Source organism: Plectropomus leopardus, chromosome 11, assembly GCF_008729295.1.
Source record: "Plectropomus leopardus isolate mb chromosome 11, YSFRI_Pleo_2.0, whole genome shotgun sequence".
Classification (NCBI taxonomy): Eukaryota; Metazoa; Chordata; class Actinopteri; order Perciformes; family Serranidae; genus Plectropomus; species Plectropomus leopardus.
This window is the reverse complement of record NC_056473.1, coordinates 8,166,674-8,180,213: the sequence shown is the minus strand read 5'-3', so window position 1 is coordinate 8,180,213 and position 13,540 is coordinate 8,166,674. Positions and strand designations below refer to the sequence as shown.

The window sequence follows — 13,540 nt, the reverse complement described above, 5'->3', positions numbered from 1 at the left end:
CAGAGACTGCATGAACATGAATAACAACAGTTTGTAAACTGCTGCCATCTGATTGATGTTATTGTTCTCTTCTGTGTTTTGCAGTTCACCTCCAAATTCTTCTTTTGGTCGGACTGATCGTCTTTTGTCTGTGTTTGTTACTGGGATGTATTCTGTGCTGGAGGAAAAGTCAGATCTGTGCAGAGATGGACAAAGATCCTGTGACGTCAGCACCAGCTCCTGCTGAACCGGTGACCTTTGCTCAGGCTCCTCCTCCCTCAGCGGCGACGACAGCATCCAGGCAGCAGTACGAGGAGCTGGATGGAGACACAGTGGAGTATCCGTCCACTTTCACCAGCCCTGCCCCTTCTGAGAGTGAATTCACCTCTCTGTCATTCTCCAAGCGATCTAGAGCTGCTTCTGAACAGAAGGAGCGGCAAAAGTCTTATTTTTCCTTGCGCCGCCTCAGCACACCACAGCTAACATCACCCCTTTATAAACCCATAGATCCCAGTCCTGCCTCCCTGCCAACATTTCCCAAACTGGGACTGTTGTCCAAATCATGTAAGGCTCTGCAGAGGCGATGCATGGCGACCGGAGATAAAATATCTTACAATGAACACAGTAGGCTCACCAGCCCCAGTGCTGTCTCCCCTTCTATGCCTGAAGAACCAATCCCGCTGGCTCCACTGAGCTATGGCTCCAGTGCCAGCTGCCAACCGGCAATATCACCAAAACCCTGCCTCCATTTCACTATGGCCTTCTCTCCAGAGCAGCAAACCCTGGCAGTGGCTGTCCTCAGCCTCACTGGGACATCCCACAGACTGGAGGATGTGTCTGTGCTGGGCAGCCTGCTGCCTCTGTACCCCTGTCCCATTCAGGCCTCTGCACAGAGCGGCACTGAGACCTGCAGCCTGGTGCTGCTTTTGAAGGTGAGCTCTGTGAAGGAGCTCCAAAAGTGTGTACTGAGAATAGCCGTATACACGCGGGAACTTCCGAGCACAAGAGGCACCACACTGGGTGAACTGGAGGCTGACTGTGGAGGAAGAGACTGGAGAGCAGAGCATCTGTTTCACTTCACGAAAGAGCTTAACCAAAACAAGTGGAAGCTAAAAAAGGTATTGATTTTCTAAAAATTAATATCTGTGTGCAGCTTTTTTTTTTTTTTTTCAAGATGCATAGAAGTATGGACAGATTGAAGCCTGTTTGAGGCAAAAAATTGTTGCTGGGCACCCTTTGAGTACTTTTACAGCTTCTGGTCCAGTGTGTAAGTTTTAGGGGGCTGCAATGGCATCTAGCATTGAGGATTGCAGATTGCAACCAGTTGAAACTTCTCCTGGTTAGAATTCCTTCAATGTTCATTTTTCAAGAGGTTTATTCTGGGAGCCAAATTTGGTGTTTTTATTTGTTTTTGTTTTTTTACACTTGCTGCAACACAAATCGAATCAAATCGATTCGAATTGAATTGAATTGTCTTGTATTAAGGTATTGAAAATATGACCATTCTTCTCATAATTGAATTATATTCCATTTCTGCCATATATATCCCTCTAAATCCCGAACACCTGAGACCTGAATGTTTGAAGACTAAAACTCAAGAATGAACATTCAAGCTCTCTATATAATAAAACAATGTGAACTTACATGTTTTGGGGCCACAGTAGGTCTGGGGGCCCAGGGCAGAGAGTGGTGCCCAGTTAATTATCCAACTTTGCATAGAGGTTAGCTGTTGAAGTTATATAATTAAACAAGCAAAAATGGCAAAAGACAAAAATCTGTATTTTGTTAATATTGTTTGTTTGATTTTTGTTTTGCTTGGTTACATACAGACATGTGATCTCTGCAGGGGGTTTTGTTCTTGGTGATTTGTGTGATTTTTGTTTACTACAAAGCCTCATGCTGCATTTCCTGCTGATTAAGGTTTCCCTCTCTGCTCTTTGACTGCAGAGTCTGATCTCTCAGGATGCACTGATGTGTAAGGGGCTTAGCTGTCCTCCACAAATCTTCATTTTGCTTCAGTATCAGACTCTGGCTCACCGCATTAAAGCCACGGTCCTCAGAGCAGATAACATCGACAACCTTGTCCACACGTTTGCAGCAGCAGCAGCAGCAGCAGCAGGTAAATCCAGCATTCAGTGTCACTTGAATTTGACAAAATGTGTGTTTGATTTCGAGATCCCATAAGGACATCATGCATAGAGGCATTATGTAAGCATGCGTGGGCAGAGCTAACTTTTTCTTTTCAGGGGCAGAGGTAAAGTAATTCCCTATGTTTGCTTTTAATGTTTAGGGGATTAAATAATGTCTTACAGGAACCGAATGCAGCAGGAGATCATCCCTTTTTTTTAATGACATTGTGGTTTAATCCTTCACTCTTCAAAATCCTCAGGAAAATGTTCCAATCTCCTCTGGATCTCTGATCTGACAGATCTAATCTTTGTTAGCATTAGCCTGTCAAGGCATTACTTTTATTGCAGACAAGCACATCCTGCGTGCAGAGCCATTAAATGTTATGATATCTGTTTCATGCACATTATGTCGCATGAATATGACTTTAATAATCTCTTTTGTTATATGCTTGTCATGAGAGTGGACCTAACTGCATTACTACGGATACAGATGAGAAAAACATATTCATTTCATGCATTCTAGCTCCACATTTTACCTCATCATACCTTGTACTGTACTTACAGGAGACACAGTGATGTGAGGACAGTAAAAAAAAAAATCTTCTTTAGCTTTATTCTAGTTTTTATAACTGGACAGTTGGTTTAAAAGCTCTTGTGTAATGCAATTTTCATTTCCACCTTGTGGAAGTGTGTTTAAGACCTAATGAGTAATACATAAACTCTTGTGGATTAAAAAATGTATATTTCTCTAACTATGGGGTTGGCAGCTTATAATATACAGGGTTCCTACAGTTTAAGGCCTTTTTAAGATTTTTTTTAATGTCACCAGAAACCAAAATTGGGGGAAAAAAAGAGGTTAACATAAGGCTCAAGACAATTTTGCCCAAATGTTTATTGTTACATAAACAAACATTACAGTCCAATGAAAAAGTTAAAACTGGGAAATAGCTAGCTTTTGTTGGTGTTTTTTCTTTGTGGTTTTATTATTATTATTTTTTAAAGATGTTGCTATTTATTTTGAGATTTTACAATGCAATGTCAAAAAAATGACTCATAAAATAATACTTGCCATGTCTGAGCATTTGAACTTTTGACATACTGATTTAAGACATTTGAATACCACATATTTTTTATAGTAATGAATTCATGCCTTTAAAAACTTTTTAAGGACCCGCAGGAATTTAAAAACTCAAAATTACAAAAACTTATTTTTCCTGAATTTGATTTTTCATTTGAATTTGATGCCTGTCTTACACATTGTAGTGCTGTCCTGCCATTCATTGTCTCTAATTTGGTTTATTTGGATCATAACAGTGGCAAACTCTTTTTAAAGCTTGCATCTGAATCTTAGTTTCCATAATTAATATCTATTTTAGAATTGGTTTCCTCTCATATTTTATAACGTTTGTGTACCCGTGCACAGAATACCAGGTGGTGATCAACCTGCATCATGAAGGAGTTGTGATCAGCAGCAGAGAGACTGAAGGAGGGTCCTGCACTGTGTGGAATTCATCTTTCTTGTTCGACCTGCCTCCAGGAGACATCAGTCAGCTGTCCCTCGTGCTAGAGTTCATAATCATGCAGGTAAAGGTTTCTTTGGAAGCTCACAATCACAGAATTTCACACATTTTTTTTGCAAATATTCATATGTATTCATAAAGTAACCCAGTAAATTCCACTTCCTTCCTTATGTGACAAACTCAGGTGCATTCAGAGGGTAAAGTTCTTGGACGAGTCCTGATTGGAGCAGAAGCTGCAGATGCAGGACGCGCTCACTGGAGGGACATGTGCAGCCTGCAGGTGGAGCAGGCTCGCTGGCACACAGTACAACCAGAGCCACTGTAGACTTCTGTCACAGGTATGCCCAAAAAACACTAGTTCGTGACCAGTAGACCTGACGCACTGTATGAAGTCAATGGGCACCCAAAATTATCTCTTATAGGTCACCTTTGCCATAAAGTGCTCACAGATAATGTTTCACTTAAATGATGTATTTACTGGCAGTTCTAATGGGACGATATATGGGCACGCAGCAATAAAATCTTTACAATGGCCTTACTCCAATGCATCGACCTGTGAATTCTCCTTTAGGAAGGTACTGTAAGAACACAAATGACCTTTGGAACAGCGCAATGTAAGTTAAGAGTTCGTAGGCTTTTAACAGAACAATATATTTGTGACACATTACCTAGAACAGACTTTTTAAATTGATCTTTTACTTTTTGTCTCTTGTAACCATTCAGTCTGTCTTCTAAAGGAAAACATGAAGGTACTGAGCTTTATGAAGAAATACTAAACAATTATTCCAGTATTCAGTCCTTTTGACTATCACATGCTTCATCATTCGTTTCAACATGTAATACACACAAATATATTTTATATTCTCTTATATATCAATTATATTTTATATTCTCACATGTACACATGTGTCTGTAATTTAACTGTTCTTTTGAGATCTCTGGCTGTAGGATTTCCTGAATGTCAAGATGATGTGAAAAACTGTGTCATGTCTTATGAATAAAACACACTTTTGCCTGAGGTAGTTTGATGGCTTTTATTAACACTATTGTGTGAGGTCAAAGGAAATGTCAGATGCTGCAGCTGAAATTACCTCTTGGCGAAGATGAATGAGGGCACCAAATGTGAAAGGTTGAAAACAGGCGATTCCTTTACTGACAAAATACTATTAATGGTCTTTTATTGTCTGGTTCTTCCTGTCATTTTGCAAAAGTGTCCCCTTAAGCAAAGCACGCTGAGTATCTCTGCCTTAGCAGAATCTTATCCTTGAATTGCTGTGAATTAGTACTTAAAGTTCATTTGCGTAAACAAAAATACAGAATAGGTTATAAGGCACAAAGATCATTGGTGCAGCTCCCTCTAACAATTGGTCTATGTATAGACTTGTATGTAGAAAGTGCTTGTCCATGCATGAGTCGTAACAAAACATCTCATTCATCCTCTCCCTCCTCTTCATCTTCATCAGGGCTACAGATATCTACAAACTCAGCCAGGAATATTCCATCAGGGTAAAGGGAAAGTGGCCTCGTCAGTGGCAGGTCGACCTCATCCGAACAATGATGAGATTTGTCCTGGGTTGGTTGCTTGCACCTTAATGTGGCTAAATCAAGAGAAAGGGGTGAAATAATTACACATAAAAATGGATATTTCTGACGCATGCAGGAGATGGGCTGAGGAAAGAAGAAGAAGACAATTAAATTAAGAGCAGGGACTTATCCACCAATAGTGATGAGAAAAGTAGTTTGTTCTTTTTTTAAACAATGTGCTTCATATTTATATGTCGTCTTTTTTATTATATTATACATAGTTTTTGTGGATATGTCCCTGTCAAAGATAAAGATCCGAATCCCAAGATTGTCCCAAATGCTCCAGAACTATAAACACGGCACAGATCACAGCACACACACACACACACACACACACACACACACACACACACGCTAATGATTATGTCACTAATTCATGCACAACTTCACCTTGCAGCAGATTCTCATTTTTAGCCTTCAGATTGCAGACTTCTGCACGCATAGTTGACATCTGGCAGAGGAAAGAAGGGTTTCACATCTCTTATTTGTGAAACATAAATTTTTGCAAATTTATGTAGGTTTTTGTTACATTTTGTTTCATATCTTTTTCAAAGACACATTTTATTTTATTGTGAGTCTTCATGTTTTACATTTAAGACTTTGATCCTTAGTCTCAGTCTGTAGTTACTAGAGGATGGAATTTGCAATTTCTTAAATATTAGCACTCAATACCACTGAGATTTTCCATTGACTTTGATACAAACGTTATCATATTATGTCTGGATGTAACTGACAGGTTCTCTAGTCACAGGTCGTCAGTATAAGACGGTGACATTCTGTAACTCTTTCCTATCCTCTTATGGTGCAGTCAGATGTGCTCCAGCTGACCGGTTCACTCCTCAGCGTCAAATCCGATTATTTTGCAGAGTAGAAAGAGTCATATGTGCGATTATGGCTGAACTATGTTTTCCACAGAGTTTGATTGGTTGCGACACCCCTCCCTGTTCACTGCTGTACGCTCTGTGATTAAAGCAGAGGCTGGGATTAGTGCACATATATGTGTGTGTGTGTGTGTGTGTGTGTGTGTGTGTGTGTGTGTGTGTGTGTATGTAATGAATGAATGTGAGGGAAGGTCTGTTAATTTTATGATAATCTGCATGACACGATTATTCCATCAATGATATTAATTTGTATCAGATGCTAATACATGACTTATAGACAGATGCAGATGGTATTTTGAGTGGTGTGGTGGCCGGAGGTTAAATGTTGATGTTTCAGTCATTTAGCTGTTGCACGCACAGACTGTTCAGACTGTTTATGGATGACTTGTTTTTTTTTAGGTGTGATTTAAGCCTTTATAACCTGTTGGCTCTGGTTGTGGACGTTTCCCTCGGTATGAGCTTCTTCTGCTGACCCTCCCTCCTCCTCTCCTGGCAGATCGACGCCCTCCTCGTCCTCCTCAAACACTGGCATCAAACCAGAGCTGTGCTGCTGCCAGCTCCTCCTGTCCACTGCACCCTGGATGAAGTTTTTAAAAAAATATGTTCTTTCTTCACATATTCCCATTAGTGTTGTCCCTTTAATCTATATCACCTTTCTTACCCTTACAGCTTTAGATGTTTGGGACCAGTCTTGCAGTGAAGAGGCTCCTGTTTGACCTGCTGCTGATCTGCTGTCAGCCTTCCCAATGTCCTTTCCTTCTCGCCCCTTAAACAGACTCTTTAGCTGCAAATATGGTAAGATACAGGATATTCATCTGATGAGGTTTGTTTTCCCTTACAGCTGGAATAAAACAAGACAAGCCACACTAGCCCCATATAGCTATACTCAAGCACAGCTGTGCTTTGATCTTAATGCTAATGTTAGCACATGAGCATGCTGATAATGACAGCAGACACTCATGACGATGTATTGTCTGCTTTTTTTGGCATGCTAACATTAGCTTATTTCAGGGTTTGGTCACCTTACTTTAAAATGTATGTCAGTTTGCCTACTTATTATAAGTGTGGTCATTTTTGTAATAAGCAAATAATTTCAATCTAATTCGAATACTTTGGGAGTACTTCAAATTAAAACACTGAAAATATTGCACTTTGTAGGCTTACAAAAAAATAGATGCAGGGGACTGTAATGTCTACCTTTGTCACCCTCTTAGTCTGGCACATTAGCAAGCCAACATTAGCTTATTTCAGGCTTCTGGTCATTTGACTTTAAAATGTAGTCAGTTACTGAATACAAGTGTGGTAAATTTTGTAATAAATAATGTAAAAGCGAAAGATTGTAATCTAATCCAAATACTTTGGGATTACTACAAAGTCAAACACTGAAAATATTGCACCTAATACACTGAGAAAAATGGACATAGCCACAAATATTCTATAGTTCTACTAATGTGCTTTTTTTCTTTTTAAACATCTATACATCTATATTTATTCGATTTAATGCAAATTAAATGCATTATGCATATCCAGTGTTTAATGTGGGTCAATTCAAATGACAAAAAAATGTGCCATACTTTTAAGATGTAATCAACTAATCCCCTAAAACTTATTTATAAGCTTTTTATGCATTTTTTTCCAAATGTAATCTGGGTTGATCATCATTACTTACTTTTTGTAATCTGATTACTTAGTCTCAATTACATGTAACCTGTTCTGTGTAACCAACCCTGCTTATAAGCAGTGGTGGGATGTCTCAGAACTTTAACACAAGTGAAGGTAGCAGTACCAAAAAGTAGAAATATTCTGTTAAAGTAGGCACATAACAATGTTGTAGAATTAAAGCAGAGTCGTTAAGATTGATCATCAGGAGATAGTAATTTCTGTGTAAAATTTCATGACCAACCCATCCAACAGTTAATGAGATATTTCAGACAGAGGCAAAATAGTGGACCCTCTGTAGAGCCACATCACTGGATAAATAAGCTGAGATCACGTTGGCATCATGCGGTATTTACCTGCTCAGTGACCATCCTCCTCTGCTGCTCCGTCTCTAGTAGAACTGGACAGACAGTTTTATCCTTCCTGCCTTCAGCAGATGGTTTCTCATCTTTAACCTGAAAACAAAGTATCTGTTATTTATTATGGACATCACCACCACAGGAGGCCGTCATTAGAGGTGTTGTTGTTGTGTTACTTTACAGGGTAGAGCGTGCCGTGCTGGTTAATTCCCCACTCAACAAAGCTATTAACCCTTTGAAACCTGGATCAGCATCAACATCTTGTGCCACATTCAGACACCTTTTACAAGCTATATGACCCTTTAAAAACTGAGCAAACTAATTTGATTTCTTTTGAAAAGAAAGGGGAAAAGGGAAGGATGAGAAAATCAGCCCAAAAATATGAAAAAATGTCCAGAAAATTACATTTGTAGTAATTTTTATTCTAAAGATTATTGTTTGGGCTTTTTTGCCTTTATTCAGACAGGACAACTTAAGTGTGAAAGAACAGAGGGGATGTCATGCAGCAAAGGGCCCAGGCCGAAATTGAACCCACGGACGCTGTGTCAAAGCCGTCGTTTCTGTACATGGGGCACCTGCTCCACCAACTGAGCTGCTGGGCACACCATATTTATAATGATTTCATATTCTAAATTATGTTACCAAAAAAAATGTAATAAATATTTAGGTCATTTTCAGCTTTCCGGGGGGGTTTTTTGCTAGATTTTTTTAATAGCTTGTTGTCTTCCCCCTATGTTTTTGATAGAAATCCAAACAATTTGCGTCAAAGTTTCAAAGGGTTAATGCATTTTATTCAAGGCTTGATGAGGCTGCATGTTTAGTGTGTAGTGACTGCACCTTGAGCTCTAGAGCAGCAATCTTGAGTTGAGCCAAAGTGTTTTCTGTCTCTCTCAGCCTCTCTAAACTCGTCAAAGCTTCTTCCCTGTCACAGAGAGGATGAAAACTCTTACTCACTTTCCAACCTTTAAAGCAGTTGGTCATTCGTTTATTTTTCAAAGAAGGCTTACTTTTCCCTCAGTTCCTTCTCTCTTAGTGACAGTTTTTGCTTCAGTCTTTGCACCTCACTGCTTTGTATACACACCTATGAATTGGGAAAGTTAACTATTAGTTGAATCCCTTATTATTCAGTTCAGATTCAGTTCAGCGAGGGAGGAACATCTTGTTACCTGTGGGGCTTTGTTTTGGCTGCTGTGGGCGTCTGATGGTGGCTCCCATAACAAAGAGGATTCTGATAAGCTGATAAACAGATAGAGGGCACGATAAAGAGACAGATCACAGAATTTCATTTTGAGCTTTTGCTGACAGCGCATTTTGAAAATGAAAATCTCGTCAAAATCCACTCACTCTGTCTGTGTCTCTGTGTCCTCAGTGTGCACCAAAGTTTTACCACCTGCAAATATGAGGTCAGAGCAAATTAACACCTCCCTGTGTTTAAGTAATAAAATAACACTTGCTGTGCTTAACCCTTTGAAACCAGAGCAAAAACATCGGGAAAAAGCGATGAGCAGACTAAAGAAAAAAATGACCCAGAAATTTGTTTGCAAAAAAAATAAAAAAGAAAAGAAAATTACCTAAAAAATAGCATTGGGGAAAAAAAGAAATTTTAGAAAAGGAAAAAGGCCTGAAAATGGCTTTAAATTATAGTAATTCTTTAAAATCATTTTAACCATACAGTTATGATGGTTATAAATACATTTCTCTGGAAATTTTACCCTAGCTTTTTCAGAGATAGTTTATTAAATAATTAAATCTACTAATTTCTTGCAGTTTGTGGCACATTTCTTGCCAAGTTGCATATGCCTTTTTTCCCATGCTTTTAAAGAAATCAAAGCACTCTGCTGAATTTTCAAAGGTTTGAATATGTGTGAAAGAAGTCTGAATGTACCACAAGAAAAGTCACGTCGATCCAGGTTTCAAAGGGTTAAAGAGTAATCTTGTGAATATTTGCAGGTGCTGCAGAAGGCTGAGAAAGAAGTACATTCACCTTTAACTTTAAGTCTGTGAAGCAGTGCCTGACCCCTGCTCCTCTCCAGCTCCAGCTCCTGTTTGCATGCATCAAGCTCAACCCTGAGCAGTGAGCCTGATTCTGTCTGTTAAAAAGCACACTGTTTAAAAAAACAGTAGAGTTTATACTTCATCTTAATGATTAGATCATCTAATACCCTGTCTCTGGTCAGGACTGTCTCCATGCTAGCTCTGTGCTGCAGCAGATTCTTGATTTCTACTCTAGGGGAAGTATGCATTATCAAAACAAGATGTGTGTGCTTTGGAAAACAGGTAATTGATAAGCAGAACTGGTGTTTATAATATCTTTTTGGCCCTCTTTCTCAAGTTTTTCAGTCTCAGTTTCCAGAAAATGCTGAAATTAACGTTTTTATTTAGATGCATCTAAATGCACTGATATGCCTATAGAGTTTATATTCGAGGAATGGTCTTACTTCATTTCTGGAGTTGCTCTTCTTGAGTCCCTCTAGCTCCTCCTTTGTCAAATGCAGTGTCAAAGCCACCTTTTCCCATTTCTCTGCCCAATGTGAAGCCACAGCTTTTAGTTCCTCAATTCTCTGGACTCTCGTTGAATCTTGTTTCAGATGCTCTTCCTCTCGCAGCTGTAGCTTCTCTTCCTTCTCAAGAACCTCAGCCTCCAAACACAGACACCGATCCTGCAGCTTCTGCTTTTCTAATTCCAAAACTTCTACAGATTCTCTAGATCAATCATTTGGGAGTTTCAGTAAAGAGAATGTTATTATGCTACATTGTATTTCTTCAGATATTGAAGATTTGTACTTGATCAACATCTCACCTCAGCTTGCAGCACTTTTCTTTCGTCTCTATTAACTGCTCGTTTCCAGCTTCATTCATTCTCCTCAGCAGCTCCTCTTTGTCTCTGATCAGCTGAGATCGTTCTGCCTGCAGATCTGTGATCTGTTTGGAGTCTGTGGCCCTCTCCGCTGTTACCTCCTGAAGCTGAGACTGTGATGTTTTCAGTTTCTCCTGAATCATCTGAAGCTCACCTGTCAGCTTTTCATTTACCTGATGTAATGATATAACAGGGATCATTTCATCAAGAATTCAGAAAAGGTGGAACTTAACAATAACTTGTCCACGTTAATATTTCAACCTCTCTGAGAGCCTTCACTTCTTCCTTTATCAGCTCAGCTTGTTTGTTGTTGTGTGACTTGGTGTCAGCCTGAATGACGGGGACATCACAACCATCTGAACCTTGTTGGGCCCTCTGGTGCAGATCTGCTTTCTGCTGTACATCACAAGTGCAAAAAAGTGAGTCATAACTCCAAAGTGTGATATTTTTAGACGCTCCAGTTGTTTCAGTTAGAGATTATATGATACCTGGATCAGGTGATTTTTGTCAGACAGAGCCGATGTCAGTTTGGCCTTCAGTTCTTTTGCATTATCCTCCAGCTTTAGCACTTGTGTCGACAGGATGGCTTTTTCCTGAGAAGAGTCAAAATACAATTTTCATGGTGTCACGCCTATTATAAAATGTTATAGTCTACTTATAATATTGAATCAGAGACAAACTGACCAGGCATGCTTGGCTAATCTTGTTGTTGGCTTCACGCAGCTGTTCTTGCACTTCAGAGTGATTCTCTCTTGTGAGGCGAAGCCTCTGATTCATCTCCTCTATTTGATTCAACAACGTCTTCTGCGTCTGTATAGAAACACAATCAGCACCTTGTCGTGAGAAGCCCAGCATATTGCAAAAAAATCTTAAAATGTGACAAGAAAATGACCTAAAACTAAAATATCAAGAAAACTATATTTATAATTATTATAATTACATATTTAAATTAGGTTACAATACAAATGTTATTTTTTCACTACATTTTCTGTTTTTGTTCTGTTGCTTTTATTTCCTCTTTTTTTTCTAATTTCAAATAATTTTCTTGCTATTTTTGGGACATTTCTTGTTAAGGTGTTCATTACCTTTTCTCCATGTTTCGAAAAAAAGAAATCGAGCCAATTAGCTCAGATTTCAAAGGGTTAACTGACCTCTGTAGTTGTCTGGCATTTCTGGATCGCCTGGTTTCGTTCTTCTTCGCATGTCTTTGCTCTTGTCTCAGCATCTTTGAGAGCCTCTCTCAGCTCGCACAACTCTGTGTCAACTTTCTGTCTGTCCTGAATCATAATGTGTTTAGCAAACAAAAAAACAGAATAGTTCATTATTCAAAACATAACTCCATTTGAAAAAAATAGTTTTCCTAATCTTACACACCTGTCCATTTAATTCTTCTTGACTCAGTGGTAATGTTCTGCTCAGTGAACCAGGAGTTCTTTCAGATGGTTGATCGTTGCTTCCTCGGTCCAAAGAAGACCTCATCTGCTGCATGTCCTTCTCCAGCTGTATGACCCTTGTGGGTAAATTTCACATGAAGATTGTCTTTCTTCCCAAAAGTCTTTCAAATTTTTCCTCTCCATGTCTTTTGCTGCACTTACTTTTCATGAAGCTCTGCTCGCTGCTGGCTTTTTTCAAATTGGGATAATTCAGCTGCCTCCTTCTGCCGCTCAAGAGCACCCATCGTCTCTGACAGCTGCTGTCAAACACATCAGTGAAAATAACAGGGTTCTCTGTGCAGTTGAAACACATACCAAGCACTTCTTCAAAGCAGAAAAACTATAAAACCACGCTTGTGACAACAAACAACCAGTAGAAAGGAGTTAAAAAAAATGTGTTTCTATTGACTTTTTTCCCCTTACTTTATGTTTCATGTCAAACAGCTGTGCACTAGTCATGTTGTAGCTCAGCTGTGCATTTCTGGTCCTCAGTCGGTCCAGATGAGTGTCTAAACGCTCGTGAGCATCCTGCAGCCATTGCACCCCTTCTGCTTGTCTGAAGCTACTTCCACCTCGAGCAGCTCTTAATTCAGCCCCTGGAGATGAAGGAAAGTGTTGTGTAGCACAATCAGGGGCCAGATGGGACAACGACTGCCACTTCCTTAGACCTGGGTCGTTCTGTCGGAAGCCACCGCTGCTCCCAGATGTGCTGAAATACATACAGTATATCAGCCACAACTAAAACTGTGTCTCTGTCACTTAAATGCTGTATACATTTTCCCCTCACCTTGTGCTGATATTGGACAGAAACCCTGTCCCAGTGACAGTTTCCATACCACACCATGCTGAGGTCTAACAAAGTAGAACACACATTTTTAAATAAATTTGACCAACCTGTTCTACTTGAGGGGAAAAAAAAGACTGAATCTGGGTCTTACCTGAGCTGTAAAGCGGGATTTGGTGTCCCACATGTCGAGGTCCGTGAGAGAAAATGGGCTTGAACTTCGAAACATTTTTGAGTGTCTTCCTAGCAAGTGATCTCTTCTCTTTGTATGGGTGAAGCTATAGTCCTCATCTCCTCATGTGTCTGTCTGCCCAAGCATCAGGGACAGATTTTCACATAAAGATGGCAGCCTGAG

General features: G+C 39.6%; 1 protein-coding gene across 1 annotated transcript; it reads right to left on the bottom strand.

Moving 5' to 3' along the window:
• Window positions 1-5,056: 5,056 nt before the first annotated feature.
• Window positions 5,057-12,254, bottom strand: LOC121950101 (restin homolog). The gene is made up of 16 exons (XM_042496016.1): window positions 12,120-12,254; window positions 11,653-11,778; window positions 11,457-11,561; window positions 11,230-11,364; window positions 10,912-11,141; window positions 10,550-10,814; window positions 10,129-10,201; window positions 9,456-9,501; window positions 9,278-9,347; window positions 9,119-9,192; window positions 8,949-9,033; window positions 8,109-8,207; window positions 6,755-6,877; window positions 6,515-6,670; window positions 5,603-5,663; window positions 5,057-5,226 (listed from the first exon to the last, which is right to left on the bottom strand). The coding sequence occupies exons 1-16, from the start codon at window positions 12,252-12,254 to the stop codon at window positions 5,057-5,059; spliced, it is 1,953 nt and encodes a 650-aa protein (XP_042351950.1).
• Window positions 12,255-13,540: the final 1,286 nt, after the last annotated feature.

Coding starts and splice junctions, on each gene's coding strand:
- LOC121950101 (XM_042496016.1), bottom strand. CDS start 12,254: ATGATTCAGGACAGACAGAAAGTTGACACAGAGTTGTGCGAGCTGAGA. Junction 6,878..8,108: donor GGAGGATGGTCACTGAGCAG/GTAAATACCGCA, acceptor CCATATTTGCAG/CTAAAGAGTCTGTTTAAGGG. Junction 5,227..5,602: donor AAATGAGAATCTGCTGCAAG/GTGAAGTTGTGC, acceptor CTCTTGATTTAG/CCACATTAAGGTGCAAGCAA.